The following is a 14,023-nucleotide window of genomic DNA, read 5'->3' as shown; positions in this document are numbered from 1 at the left end:
CAATTTGATTAGGCTAAAATATGTCGTATGTTCATAAAACACAGACAAGTGTTTTGAAGCACGACCAAAGGAGACCGCTTATCACCTGATATTTAATCGGTTTTGTGAGAAAGATGGAGGGCCACGTAGGCTCTGTCACGATTTATTTGAAAATGTCCAAGTGGTGTTTGGGTTTCAAGTTAGTGAAATAGCAAGTAGAGTGTTTGACTGGTCTGGTACTGTACAACTACCCACTTCTCCCTTTCTGTTCAAACTACTACTTCAAAATGTCTACAAAAATAGTAAAATACATTATAAAACGAGCTTAGTCCTAAAGCAAAGGAAACAAAGTAGCTAAGGAGATCCCCATCAAGTTTTAAAGGTGTGATATCTGTACACCATCGTATAGTGTTACAATTTTATTTATACTATAATTCAATATTCGTGTTTAGTTTTTATTTTTTTATTACTATGTCCTAAAATACGACGAATTAACTTTGACACCTACTCGTATATAAATAACCACGCGATAAGCATTTTAGTCCCGCACACAAAACTTTATCTGAAAAACTTAAGATTCAAACAAAAGCGACACACATGGGAAGACATGACGAAAAAAATTATGAAAGTAATCGGCGCCTATTTGTTAGCGCCATCCGCGGGGTTGAAGTTGAATGACTGACGAAAGGGGCGCCATTAGCGCCTCCACTTTCCCTCATCAAACGGACAAAAAGAGGAAACACACATGGATTGGGATGTGAATGGAATATTGGAAAATGCCGGGAATTTCAATAAAGTGACCATTATTTTTACTCCATCGTATGTGAATTCTCTGCCTAACCCTAATCCCCTCGCACATGACCCTAAATCAGGGACTCTGCTTTCTCCCTCCACGAGGCATTTGTACACAATTGTCACATAAAATTGAGAGATTTTTCAATGTAATCGGTACACGGAGTAATACATCACGTATCCGTATACTCTTAATAATATTTCAGACACATTTAAAAAAAAAAAAAAACTATATATGGGGCCATTGGACCACTGGTTAAGAGAAACTGGGGCCAAATGCATGCCATGCATGATAATGATGTTTGTAAATTTAATCATAGTTAATGATGGTAAAGTAGTGGTTAGGACTTAATTAGGAGTATTGATAGGAATTCATCTGCTGATTTAGTTACGCTTCAACAAATTATTATGAATCCACATTTTATGCTCAATATGGTGGGTTACCATCCGAAACAAGGGACAAGATCAAATAAATAACATGTTTGACTGCATTAGTGTTATACTCAATTTCTCATAGATTTGGAGTAGACTAATTAATTAGGTAATTTTGTTAAAAATAAAAATAAATTATATATTCATCACACTACCAACAGAAGGATAATAATGACTTAAGTTTTGTTTTTTTATACTATGATCTTTTATTTAAAAGTATAATATTTACACAGTAAACCAGTCAAAATAATTAAATTTTGAACTCACTATCATAACGATTCTCACTTAAAATGCATAACGAGGCATAGGGCCTTACTTTTATGGTGCGTGCTTGAAAAAGAAGATCAAAGGTTGAATAAGATATATTACTTTGCAACACGAGCCACCGTTTTGTTCCTCCTTGTAAATGTTGTTTAATTCTTTAAGGTAAAAAAAGGAAACAAAATAAGTAAAATATTATATTTCATTTAATTAAGACTACTGTTTAGTTGTATTTATTTTCATTTGTAAGAAAACCTTAATATCGAATTTTGTGGATAATGAATTCTATAGCAAATATATGCTTTTGTGTAAACATAATGTTATATTTAATACCATATACAATATAATATATATACACATAAAGAAAGGGGGAATGAAGGAGGAAGAAAAGGCCAGAATTTGCGGAATGGTGACTGGTCTTTCCCGCCCCTATTTAAAGGCATCTCAATCGACATAAAGTCATGAACTAATCTCAATATCGCATTACTCATTGGGTGCTTAATTTTTACGTTTCGGAAAAAAAATTAAGTACTAATGGCAATGAGATTATCATTAAGCATCTTCATCTCTCTCTTTGTTATATTGGGCAGTAGTATTAGTAGTAGTGTCCAAGTCCTAGCTGCAGGCAACCCTAATTACAGAGAGGCCCTGGCAAAGTCCTTACTCTTCTTCCAGGGACAAAGGTCAGGGAGGCTCCCCGCCGGCGCTGCCCAGCAAATCACATGGAGGTCCAATTCTGGACTCTCCGATGGTCGTCAGGCATATGTAAATATGCTGTACATACATATTTAATTACTGCATTGTGTTTTGATATATATATATATATATTTATTTATTTATTTTTAATTAAGTTCACTATAGATGCTCAATTTCTGGGACATTACCTTACCTCTCATGCATGCAAACCTATTTGCACTATTTGTAATGTGGTCTCTGTAAGTTAGGGAGGGAAGGGAAGGTGATGCTATAGTCAACCGCACATGTGAGAAATCCTGTAAGTAGAAATGTGGTGGATGGGCGGTAAGAGGGCGGGAACGTTAAAATGCTTAACTGTGTTTTAGGTTAAAAGTTTTTTTTTTTTTGATAAATAATAAATTTTAATAAATTAAGACATTCACCATATATATTAAAGTGACGTGAAATGTATAAATATGCTCTTACATCGTGTGATTTAAAATTTTGATCTGAAAGTATTGTTTCAATGGATAATGCTTGGAGTATCACTATCATCAACTGATTTTGTGCTAGCTATATATGTGCAAAGATGATAAGCTAGGCATATGTAAATTATACGAACAAAAAGAAAAGAAAAATATGAGTGCAAATAAAACCTTCCGAATTTCAATATAATTTTCTTTGATGATCTATGCATATCCTAAGAAAGCTTATAGTTTAAGCTTCATTTTACTAAATTTGGGAGCTCAAATGATTTCTTAACCAAAAAAAGGTAGATGTAAAAGGAAAAGGAATGGTGGATGTAATGAAAACAAGCTCTTTGATTTTCCTTTTTTCTTTTTATCTACTATGTTTGTACAAAATAAATTTATTTTAACATGTATATTTTATCGGTATCTCAAATAAATCACGCGATGCATTATTATATGTTGTAAATCTTTTTTACATGATAATGTGTAATTGACTTAAGATATCAACACATCGATGATATCGTATTATAAAAAAAAATCGATTTTTTTAAAATTCTAAAAAAATACTAAAAAGTCAGGAACGAGAAATTATTTTGTGTCTCGTGTGCCAAATATTATTGTGTCGACAAAAATTTGTGTTGGAGACTAACATGAACATTCTACCTATATGAAAATATTTGCATCAATTTTTGCAGGTGGACTTAACTGGAGGATACTATGACGCTGGAGACAATGTCAAGTTCAACTTCCCAATGGCATTCACCACCACAATGCTGTCATGGGGAGCACTTGAATATGGCAAGCGCATGGGCCCTCAGTTACCAGAAACCCGCGAGGCAATCCGGTGGGCCACAGATTACCTTATAAAATGTGCTAGGCAAACACCTGGCAGACTCTACGTTGGGGTCGGTGACCCTAACGTAGACCATAAATGTTGGGAGAGGCCCGAAGACATGGACACTACCAGAACCGTGTACTCAGTCTCACCAAGCAACCCGGGCTCGGATGTTGCTGGAGAGACAGCCGCTGCATTAGCGGCCGCTTCTTTAGTTTTCCGGAGGGTTGACCCAAAATATTCAAAGTTGCTGCTCAACACGGCCAGGAACGTGATGCAATTTGCAATTCAGTACCGAGGTGCATACAGTGATTCCCTTGGGTCTGCAGTCTGCCCATTTTATTGCTCATATTCTGGATATAATGTAGGTCACATATTTATCCTTACTATATTTTGCATTACTTTTTTATTTGTTAATTTATTGCTATTTTTGTCGACCTTTGTTAATTTATTGATCTTTCTACTTTGGTGAAAAAATAATAATTTAATTTCAGGATGAGCTGCTGTGGGGAGCTGCATGGCTTTTTAGAGCAACTAATGAAATTTATTATTACAATTTTATAAAATCCTTGGGAGCCAGTGATTCAACGGATATTTTCAGCTGGGACAACAAATTTGCTGGTGCTTATGTTTTACTATCAAGGGTAAAATTCCATACTCATCATCAACCTCTTTCCACCTTATTTTAATAGAATTTTTCTATCAAGGGTCCACTTAATAATGATTTGTTTTTAGTTTTCATACTTTGTTTTAACCTTAAAATGATAAGGTGATTTATTTATTTCTAGAGGGCACTGTTGAATAACGACAAGAACTTTGAGCCATATAAACAAGAAGCTGAGCAATTTATGTGTCGGATTTTGCCGAACTCACCCTCTTCAAGTACTCAATATACACAAGGTAAACATAGTTGTTTGCACTATTGGTTCCATCACTTCAACCAAGTCTTGGCCTGCCAAAATCTCAACAAGTATAGATTCAAATATAACGGAATGTTTAGTAAGAAATTATTATTAGCAATTTAAAATAGTTATCGTGTGTTTTTCCTCCTTGTTTTTCAGTTACAGAGGAGTGTAAAATACATTTTTTCCTAACCATGCATAACCGTTTAAAATATAGGAGGGCTCATATACAAGCTGCCTGGAAGTAACCTCCAATATGTGACCTCAATAACATTCTTGCTTACTACCTATGCCAAGTACATGGCTGCTAGAAAGCTCACATTTGACTGTGGTAACCTCGTTGTCACTCCGATGGCCTTAAGAAACCTTGCAAAACAACAGGTACATCACTTAATCCTGCATGACAATATGTCATACTGTAAATTTGTACAAATGATCATGTTAATTACTTCCGAGTGTTTACTTACAATTTCAATGGGACATGATAATTAAGACTAGCAAAAAATCATTATCGTATAAATAGACATATACATTTGTGATTTTATATGGGGGCTGATATTTTATTGAAATTTTTAGGTGGACTACATATTAGGGGTAAACCCTCTGAAGATGTCCTACATGGTTGGGTATGGCCCCTACTATCCCAAGAGAATTCACCACAGAGGATCCTCATTGCCTTCATTGACAAGCCATCGCCAGAGCATAGGTTGCGATGGTGGTTTCCAACCATTCTTCTATTCGCTAAACCCAAATCCCAACATCTTAGTTGGAGCCATTGTTGGAGGTCCAAACCAGAACGATGGATTCCCAGATGATCGCGGCGATTACAGCCATTCGGAGCCTGCAACGTACATAAATGGCGCTATTGTAGGGCCCTTGGCATTCTTTGCAGGGAGCTACAGAAGTTGAATGGAGACCTCATTAATCAGGGGCTTATATTACTTGTAGATAACTATCCATCTCTGTTGTTCCCGAAGGGAAAGGGGGTCTATCTATATGATATATCTCACCACGAAATGGAAGGGATATTTCTGTGTGTTTCTGGTTTCCTAGTTTGATGTGGTATGTAGATGATGGTCGTAGTTGAAAAATTAGATGATGACCTCAGGCTCACAAAGAGGAGCAGCTTGTGAGATCTAATTAAGCTTTTGGATTTCCATGTGTCAGACTCAGTGTCAAAGAGTTTCTCTTCCTTCTCTATATGGTTCCGTTTCTTTTTCTTTCTCTATACAGTCATAATGTTAGGATCAAACCAATTTTATAATTTTAGAGAGATTATTATTGTAGTTAAAAAAAAAAAAAACATATTGACTTAGTTATCCATAATAAAAGTTATATGGAAACAAAAATAACTACATCAGTAGTGGAGCGTGTAACTTTTTAAGATATAACATTGAAAAAAGAGAGACCTAATTTTAAAAAGCTAGTGCATGTATGTATGCATTGGTCTCTTTGATACTTCTCTTTCTAAGTAATCGGGGGGTTTGTATGTATTTTCTCCCTTCTTAGTTGGGTTGGGAATTAGATGATCTGAACTTCTTAATTCAAGAATTACCATCAAGATGGACAGAACCATTGGAGCCGAATCCGATACTTTCCGGACAACTCCCCAGAAGTTTGCGAGGAAGAGCGCGGCCGACGGAGAGTCCAATCGACACCAACACAGCTTCATTTTTACCATGAGGAATATCATCCTTAACTCTAATCTTCAACTCCTCAGTTCTGCTAATGCTCTGACTACTACTACTCACATGAACCAAAGAATCCGAACTCGAATTCTCATCGTAACTCTCCTGAATCAATTTAATCTTCTCTCCTTCCTTAACAATCGATTGACTTGTTTCATTGCCGCCGCGCGAACTCAAAATATGTTCGCAAAGAGCAGCATATTATGAGATCAAAGCTTTTGGATTTTCATGTGTCACTGTTTGCAGTACTGCAAAAGGGAAGCACGCAAGAAAAAAGAAGAGGCAAAACTTGCAACATATTCAATTTGAAGTCCAATGCGGTAGCAAAAAATTTAAACTGCCATAGCCATTGTGATACAGGCATCCGCGATACCGCTTATCACCAGGGAAACAGAAGAAATGGTTACCAAACGTAAGTTGAGAATCATATTTGGTTGCACTACTTTACTCGTTGAATAGGTGCATGAATGAAAAATATATCATTTCGTACATTTAAGAAATTGGCATGCAACACAATTTAATTGGTACGAAATTGACAAAAGTGTATAAATACACGAATGCTAGGGCATATAAAAATACGGTGCTAGTATACTACGGCTGAAGTGTACAACTGCATGGTAAAGATGCTAGCCGAAAGCACTAGTTATTGTTCACCAAAAACGGTTAATCTGAGCACAAAACCATAGTATAGTATACTATTGTTAGTCGTCAAGTTTTCACTGCGAACAACTGAAAGAAGCAATTGCATCCATTTCTTCTTGCAAAGGAAGGGCATCAACAAATACATCCAGATTCTTTCCCTGCATCACATCATTTATCGAATGATGTGTGATTCCAACACGGTGATCAGTTACACGTCCTTGGAAAAAAGTGTATGTACGGATGCGTTCAGATGTATCCCTACTACCAATCTGATCAAGGATTTGAGCACCATATCAATCTTGAAAGCAAAGCCAAAACAAATTTTATCAACTAAATTTTGCAGATATCACGCACACCTGTTGAGATCGGAGTCTTGTTCGATTGGCGTGAGGTCTAGACCTCTCTATCTCATAAGGCTTTGCACACAACACCTTAATTGCCTTGGCTTTGTTCTACACAACACCATAAACTTGCCCATCTGTGATGTGTGTGTATATGTTGCTCAACTCAACCATGGCTTAACCACCTCTCCTCTGACTCTCTCAATTTTCAATTTTTTTTTTTTAAACAAAACTATACTTTTCAAAATAAAAGAAAAACTCAAACCGAACCAAAACCAAAACAAACTTTGAACCGAATTGAAAAAAAACTAAAAAAATTAAACCATACCAAACCGACCCTTAATTTCAGTTTGATATCTGATTTCGGCAAAAAAACCGAACCGATTGGAACCGGATGCACCTCTAGTGAGATTCACCAACACGTTGGGTCCAAACCTTTGACTGAGCAACAGGCCCATCACGACATGTCGTTTCATCCGAAGCCCAGATTGTTTTCTGGGGTTTTGGGGTCTTAAACCCTTGGCTTCCTCCTCCTCTTTCTTGTTTGCAAATCTCTCAAGATTCTCAACGTTTCCACCATTGACTGGTAAGCTCTTAATTCTAATTTCACTTTCTGAACTCGATTTCCATTTTTCATTGGATTCTTCATCTGGGTATATTTACAGACTTCAAATTTTTTATTCTTCGAAGCTAATTGGTGGATTGTTCGATCTGGATGGTTGTGTTCTCTGCTGCAATCTGATAATATATTGACAAATGCAATGTCTCGACTTGCAGTATTTGGAATTGTCGTTCGTGTTTGTGATCCGAATAGAAAAAATATATTTTTTCATTTCTTTAGCTTGATCTGATTGTCTGATGTTCAACACTCGATTTTGTAATTTTGTGAATTTCAGAATGTTGTCTTTTACTTTGGTTGTGGACTTGTTGTTTAGAAAGGTAATGGGAAACACGCACTGATGGACCCATTAAGTGGGTTCGACTCTATGAATCTAGAAGGCCTGCCCTCGGTTTGGCGTCAAATCTTCCGTTAGCTCCAAATACTCTATGAATTTTCTTAGAGTCTCTTTCCAAGTCTTTATAGGTCTTCCTCAACCCCTTTTCCTTGAGCCTCTACCTCATTATCGCATCTTCTAACTAGAGTATATTCACATGTCCACACCACCTTAACTGTTTTTCTCTCATCTATTCTCTAATTGCGGCACTCTTACTTTATCTCGAATATACTCGTTCTTAATTATGTTCTTTCTCGTGTGCTCACACATCCAACCGAACATTCTCATCTCTGCTACGAATGATTAATAAGAAATTGTACTTAAGGGACACTAAGTAGTCAATCGAGGGGGACTAATCGTGGTGAATATTCGGCTTATTGTTAGTGCGGTGTTTCTATTTTTTATTCGGAGTTTGTAACCGGTTGTATTTGTGCGTGTTTTTCAAAGATAATCGATGCTGATTAACATGGTCACGTTAGTCCTCTGATCGTGTTAACATGGTATTGTAATATAGATGGCTATTCAGGGTGCTCCAATTTCGAATCCAATGTATAAAGTCTCTGTTTTATGTCCATTGTTGCAGGGATTTCGAATGCAAAATTGCGTGTAAACATTGAGGAATGGGAACCGAGGAAAAGGGAGAAGTATTGCAGCAAACCACAGGTCCCCAAGATGCTGCCGGTTTGAGAGGAGCTGTGGAAGCAAAGTACCGGCAAATCAAAGAGCATGCAGAGACCTATCCTTACGTTTGGGCTTCCTACATTGTTGTATACGGTGGTTTTGCTCTCTGGGGTACCTACAGATGGAGAAGGCTTCGCAAGACTGAGGATCGTGTACGTGCCCTTCAGGAGAGATTACGCAAACATTATGCAGCAGAAGAGGCTTGTGCTAGCTCTTCCACCCCAGCTGTTAAGGTTCCAGCGTCTGCTGATAAAATCTCCAACCAGTTTGAGCATTGATCAATGCTTTTTAGGTTTCCTTCAACCCGATAAACAAAAGTTTGCTTCGAGTATGAACACAGATTGCCTGGGACTTTCTATGGACGAGAATTGAATCCAAATGTGTCGTATACGTAGGCTAGGGTGAAATGTTAGAAATTGATACGTTTGATCAAAACTTACGTAAACAGCTTCTTATGCTAATTTTGTGACACTTGACGGCCATTTTATCCGATAGTGACTTTCCATTTTTCCCAGTCATTAGGTGATTGCATTCATGTCAATACACAAGTCCGCAAAATAATGTAGAGTGATCTTCGCAACGATGTGTTATATTTGACAGCAATTTGTTGCAGCGTAGCTCACGGTTCTTGTAATAATATTGTTACTTTATTAAATAATTTTTGTTTCTTAAATGTGAGCTCTACGCTTGCCGCATTAACACTTAACGGTCAATCTCGCAGATTGCCTAACGATTGCACGATACTGGTGCAAAAGGAAGAGTTGTCATATGAAATTGAAAATTTTGAAAGATGTATTGACTTTGAAATTGGACGAAAACTTAATAAGACAAAATGTAATTTATTCCGCAAAATATCTTTTGTCAAATGAAAAGGAAAATAAATAAATTGATCACGTATCCGGTCGCACACGGAATAAGTTATTATTTCTTAGTTTGCCAGTCCCAGGCAATTTGCAAACTTTCAAGACTTTATTAGTTTGCTTGCATTTCTGTTTCAAGAATCTTCATGGAGAACCTGCACCAGCAAGTTCAATATAACAGCTAGGTTTCAGTGCTTCATTCCCATACCACTCGTGACTCGACTTGTAAATACACACATTCAAATTCTTTTGCATATACATAGCACGATAACAAGAATCATCGTATGACATGCTATATTTTAACCGGAAAGGCACCATGCTTCATGCGACTGACAACTAGGGGTGGGTTGGAAAACCCGATAACCGAAAAAAAATCAAACCGAAATCGAAAAAAACCCTAACCCAAAAAAATACCCCAAACAGAATTAAGAAAACTCAGCCGAACCAAAAATTATTAGTTCAGTTTCGATTTCAATGATTCAAAAACCAAACCAAACCGAACCGAACCAAATTAAATATATTTAAGTTTATTTATTTATTTAATATTTAAGTGTTTATATTCCAAGCCCAATTTAAATTTAGACCCAAGTTTTAAGCTTTTGTTTTAGGCCGATTATTAACCCATAATCCAAGTCCTTTTTCTTCTCCCAACCCAACCCTCTTATTTCTTCCATTTTTTTCTCCCCATCTGACCTTCTGCTTTCTTCCTTTTTTTTTTTCTCCCCACCCGACCCTCCCAGCATCTTTTTTTCTCTTTGTTTCTTCTTGCATCTTCTTTCTCTCTCCTTTTTTTTCTTCCTTTACTTTCTTTAAAATGAAAAAACTGTAAGCAAAGTTGTAGAGCATAGACCAATTTTCAAATTTAAAAAAATAAAATAAAAAATAAGTTTTATAAAAAAAACTGAACCGAACTGAAGTTGAGCCAAAAAAAAAAAAAACAAAATCGAAATTAAACGGAACCTAACAAAAACCGAAAAAAAATGAACAAAACCAAACCGAACCTACCCTTACTGACAACACCAACCTGCCTCGTATTTCCGTTGATCAGATATTGCCCCTCCTACCAAACAGCCAGTGTTTCTCACTAACATTCTATCATTCTTCCGTGATAATCATTTATACGAGAGAAGCATAACATGTAAACTGATAGAAGCGTGCACATGTTATGCACGGGTAAGGGACGTGCTTGTCTACCGTTCTAAGTAATCCTCTTCTGATTACGATGGTATGCATGAGCACATTTAGCACACTGATGTGAACATGCATGCTTCGACATCCAAAATCAACAATGCCAGATCAGATTTTACAGCGTCCAGTCACTTGATCAATCTGCAATGAGCACACGGCAGCCCTATCCATTTCACTTGTAACACCAGTAAAGCTTTTTACTCCAATTCTGTTACGGAGTGGCGCCATGCCACCAGCAGCGCAAGAGAGGAAGGACAAAGGAAAATGCTAGAGAACCCATGCATATGCACCACATTATGGGCTCATTTGGTATGTAAGATTGGAATGGAATGAAAAAGCTGCCGACCTCAAGGCACGTAGAGGGGAGAAGTGAAAAAACTATGACCAACTAGAGGGTACAACAAATATACAGCCCATATGAGAAACCGAATCCTTTACTATTAATTCGAATATAAATACTAAGTAAACAACCTAGACGCTTAAGCCCCAAACAAAATACACTCAAAAGCAGCAAAAACACTACCAAAGGATGCTATTTCAACAGGAATTCCCTTCTAGACCTAGATGCTTTGTAACCAATGAAGCATTTCATATATGGAAACTCTGATATCCAAAACCTACAGAAACACTACCATAACAGCATCAAGGAGCTTACAGTTCCTTAACGCTGTTGTGGTAGTGTTTCTGTAGGTTTTGGATGCAGTCACTCAAAAAACTGGAGCACCTTACATATTAGTTCATTAAAACACAGCCTCCACATTAGTCCATGTTAACAATCAAAATACAGAGAATGGGAGCAGCAGAAATCTAAACTCAGCTACTTTAGGTCTAACAAACACACTGTAACTACTTTGCAGAGCATAAAGCTATGGGAAAGAAAAAAAATTCACTGATTGATCAAAGCACAATGAGACATGCCATTGCTTTTGAAAGTCTCAGTGAGTTTTGTAAAGTCAATTGGTCCACAAGTCAGATCATACACCAACCAGCAAACATCTAACAAGCATCATCGCATTCCATAGAGAGAATACACACTACCAATACAACACAATATGGGATCACTGTGTATAGATATTGGGCTTACATGCATGAACATGGAGTGCATATATATGCACAGCAAACCAAATTACTTCTCCTACAAACTCGTTATTTAGAACACAGTGTAACAGTCTCACAATCTAAATGGAACTCCATCAAACTTTGATTAAAATGTCAACGATTATAAACAAGAACTAAGAACAAATATGAAAAAAAAAAAAAATTTCTAACATTAAGAAGATATTAATGTACATAGGTTTTGTAGCGGGGTTTTTAACAAATCATCGAATTCCAAAGTTCAGTGTCAGCCTTCTGAAGATAAGCATCGTACTATTAAATAATGAAACTACAACAACTACAGCAAACAGAACTACCACTTCTCAAGTCTAAACATGGGAAGCACAACAAATATACATACCTGAATACACCTATGAATTGGCATAGTGAGCATTGACAAAACAAACTAGCTTACTTCCATTTACCCATTAAATACCCCAACGCGAAGTAGACTGAAGTTGATAATTTACCAGAAGTATTACCCATGGAAAAGGTCCGATACCTATTCATCTTCATATTAAATTCTAGTAAGAAGGATAGGAGATTGGGTTGCTCATATCATAGCGGCGTGACCTAGTGCGACTAATGGTATCCAGTGTTGCCCCAATAACTCTTCGACTATAATCGTAATTGTTGCCATTGAAATGTAATCCATACCCATTAGATTGGTTATTTACACCAGGGGGAGTGGGCTCTGAATAAAAAAGAATGTTTCAGCAAGTATGAAATAATCAAAACAGCCGGTAGAAATTTTGACTAAACAAAAAAAAAAGAAAAAAACCAGAAACCCAAGGAAATGAAACAAAAGAAGAGAGAAAACACATCACCTGGGGGATAGTCTGAAATTCTGGGTGTCGATAAACCCACGGAATTCGGAGAGTTTTCCATACTGTTAATTGGTACAGGGGCGGACCTCAGTTTGTGAGGAAAATTGTGTGTGGATGTCACCATAGAAGTAGTATTATGCGAGGGCTTGTCTTGCCCAGATATCTGTGAGCCAAAAACCATGTGTCAATGTCAAGAATCTTAATAAGAAGTTAAATATCCAGAGAGAGCGTCATGGTATCCACATGCTATATAACTCTAATTTCACACAACTTATCAAAGCCAACAAGGAATTCAACACAGCAAAAGAAACATCACGGAAGCATTTCAAGGGAGAGAAACAATATACCGCAAACTTGAGTGTCCGATTGTAGAGAGTGACAAGACCAGTGAAGAGCCTAACAGCATAGTCAGCAATCTCCTCAGATTCATATTCTGCAAAAGCAAAACCTTTAGGCTTATCGGTGTCTTTGTCTCGTGGAATGTGCAGGTCTACCACCCTCCCTGCCTGAATGAGAATATCATACAAAACTCTATCACTCACTCGCTCGTCCAAATTACCTGTTACAATAAAAGTCATCTAATCATGCATATCACCATCAAACTTAAACAAAATAAAAGCAGAGGGGTACACCAATTATTCTGAAAAATTAATTCCTCATCAAATATAAAACAAAACAATTCCCTGCAAGATTCATTCAGCAACAAAACCTTTCAAACTAAATTCTAAATTTGGGAAATTTTCAGTGACGCCCAAAACCACAATTTTAACCACACTGTTTTTAAATTTGTTTAGGGACTTTGAGCTACGAACAATTTTCCTTGAATTGAATAAATCAGAAGCAAATATTGTGCGACGAATTAGAAAGAACGGATGGATGACAGACCTATGTAAACGCTGGATTTTGAGTGGGTGGACATGGTGGATTTGACTTCCGCAGATCGGAGGAGGAACCCTAGCTCGAACGACGCAGTAGAGCCGCAGACAAAAACGACCTTCTGCTTCTTCGTTTGAAGAGACTCTGCTTTATATAGTCAACTACACTGAAATCTGAGATTACCGACTCAGATTTGGCGTCGGATTTCTGATTGCAAATTTGCAACCGTTGAATTTCCAGTCTGTAATACTCAATGACACGTCGTCTTCTCCTTCCTCCCCCGGGAAAGGAAAAGACACGGGTGGGCCAAGCAATTTTCTCTCGGTACATAGAAGGGCCCAAGGCCCAACAAAAGCAAATTAATACAATGCAATGTTACGTACCATTAAATGATACGAGTGTTTTAACTGGTAAATCTAATTAAAAAATTTGTTAAATCTTTGATTTTTAAACACAAAAACTGTTTATTTTTTTAATCGTTTGA

General features: G+C 37.0%; 3 protein-coding genes across 3 annotated transcripts; 2 read left to right on the top strand and 1 right to left on the bottom strand.

The window, feature by feature from the left end:
• The first annotated feature begins 1,844 nt into the window (after positions 1–1,844).
• Positions 1,845–5,512, top strand: LOC137727974 (endoglucanase 3). The gene is made up of 6 exons (XM_068466838.2): positions 1,845–2,229; positions 3,305–3,808; positions 3,939–4,088; positions 4,233–4,344; positions 4,564–4,727; positions 4,923–5,512. The coding sequence occupies exons 1-6, from the start codon at positions 1,999–2,001 to the stop codon at positions 5,253–5,255; spliced, it is 1,494 nt and encodes a 497-aa protein (XP_068322939.2). The 5' UTR covers positions 1,845–1,998; the 3' UTR covers positions 5,256–5,512.
• Positions 5,513–7,512: 2,000 nt separating this feature from the next.
• On the top strand, positions 7,513–9,185 carry LOC148693310 (uncharacterized). The gene is made up of 2 exons (XM_088678234.1): positions 7,513–7,603; positions 8,596–9,185. The coding sequence occupies exon 2, from the start codon at positions 8,633–8,635 to the stop codon at positions 8,969–8,971; it is 339 nt and encodes a 112-aa protein (XP_088534360.1). The 5' UTR covers positions 7,513–7,603; positions 8,596–8,632; the 3' UTR covers positions 8,972–9,185.
• Positions 9,186–11,990: 2,805 nt separating this feature from the next.
• On the bottom strand, positions 11,991–13,797 carry LOC137729089 (RNA-binding (RRM/RBD/RNP motifs) family protein). Its single transcript, XM_068467915.2, has 4 exons — positions 13,549–13,797; positions 13,011–13,222; positions 12,664–12,826; positions 11,991–12,530 (listed from the first exon to the last, which is right to left on the bottom strand). The coding sequence occupies exons 1-4, from the start codon at positions 13,580–13,582 to the stop codon at positions 12,361–12,363; spliced, it is 579 nt and encodes a 192-aa protein (XP_068324016.1). The 5' UTR covers positions 13,583–13,797; the 3' UTR covers positions 11,991–12,360.
• Positions 13,798–14,023: the final 226 nt, after the last annotated feature.

The sequence above is a fragment of the Pyrus communis genome, chromosome 10 (assembly GCF_041283825.1).
Source record: "Pyrus communis isolate YQ-2024b chromosome 10, ASM4128382v1, whole genome shotgun sequence".
Taxonomy (NCBI): domain Eukaryota; kingdom Viridiplantae; phylum Streptophyta; class Magnoliopsida; order Rosales; family Rosaceae; genus Pyrus; species Pyrus communis.
This window is presented reverse-complemented; position numbering and strand designations above follow the sequence as displayed.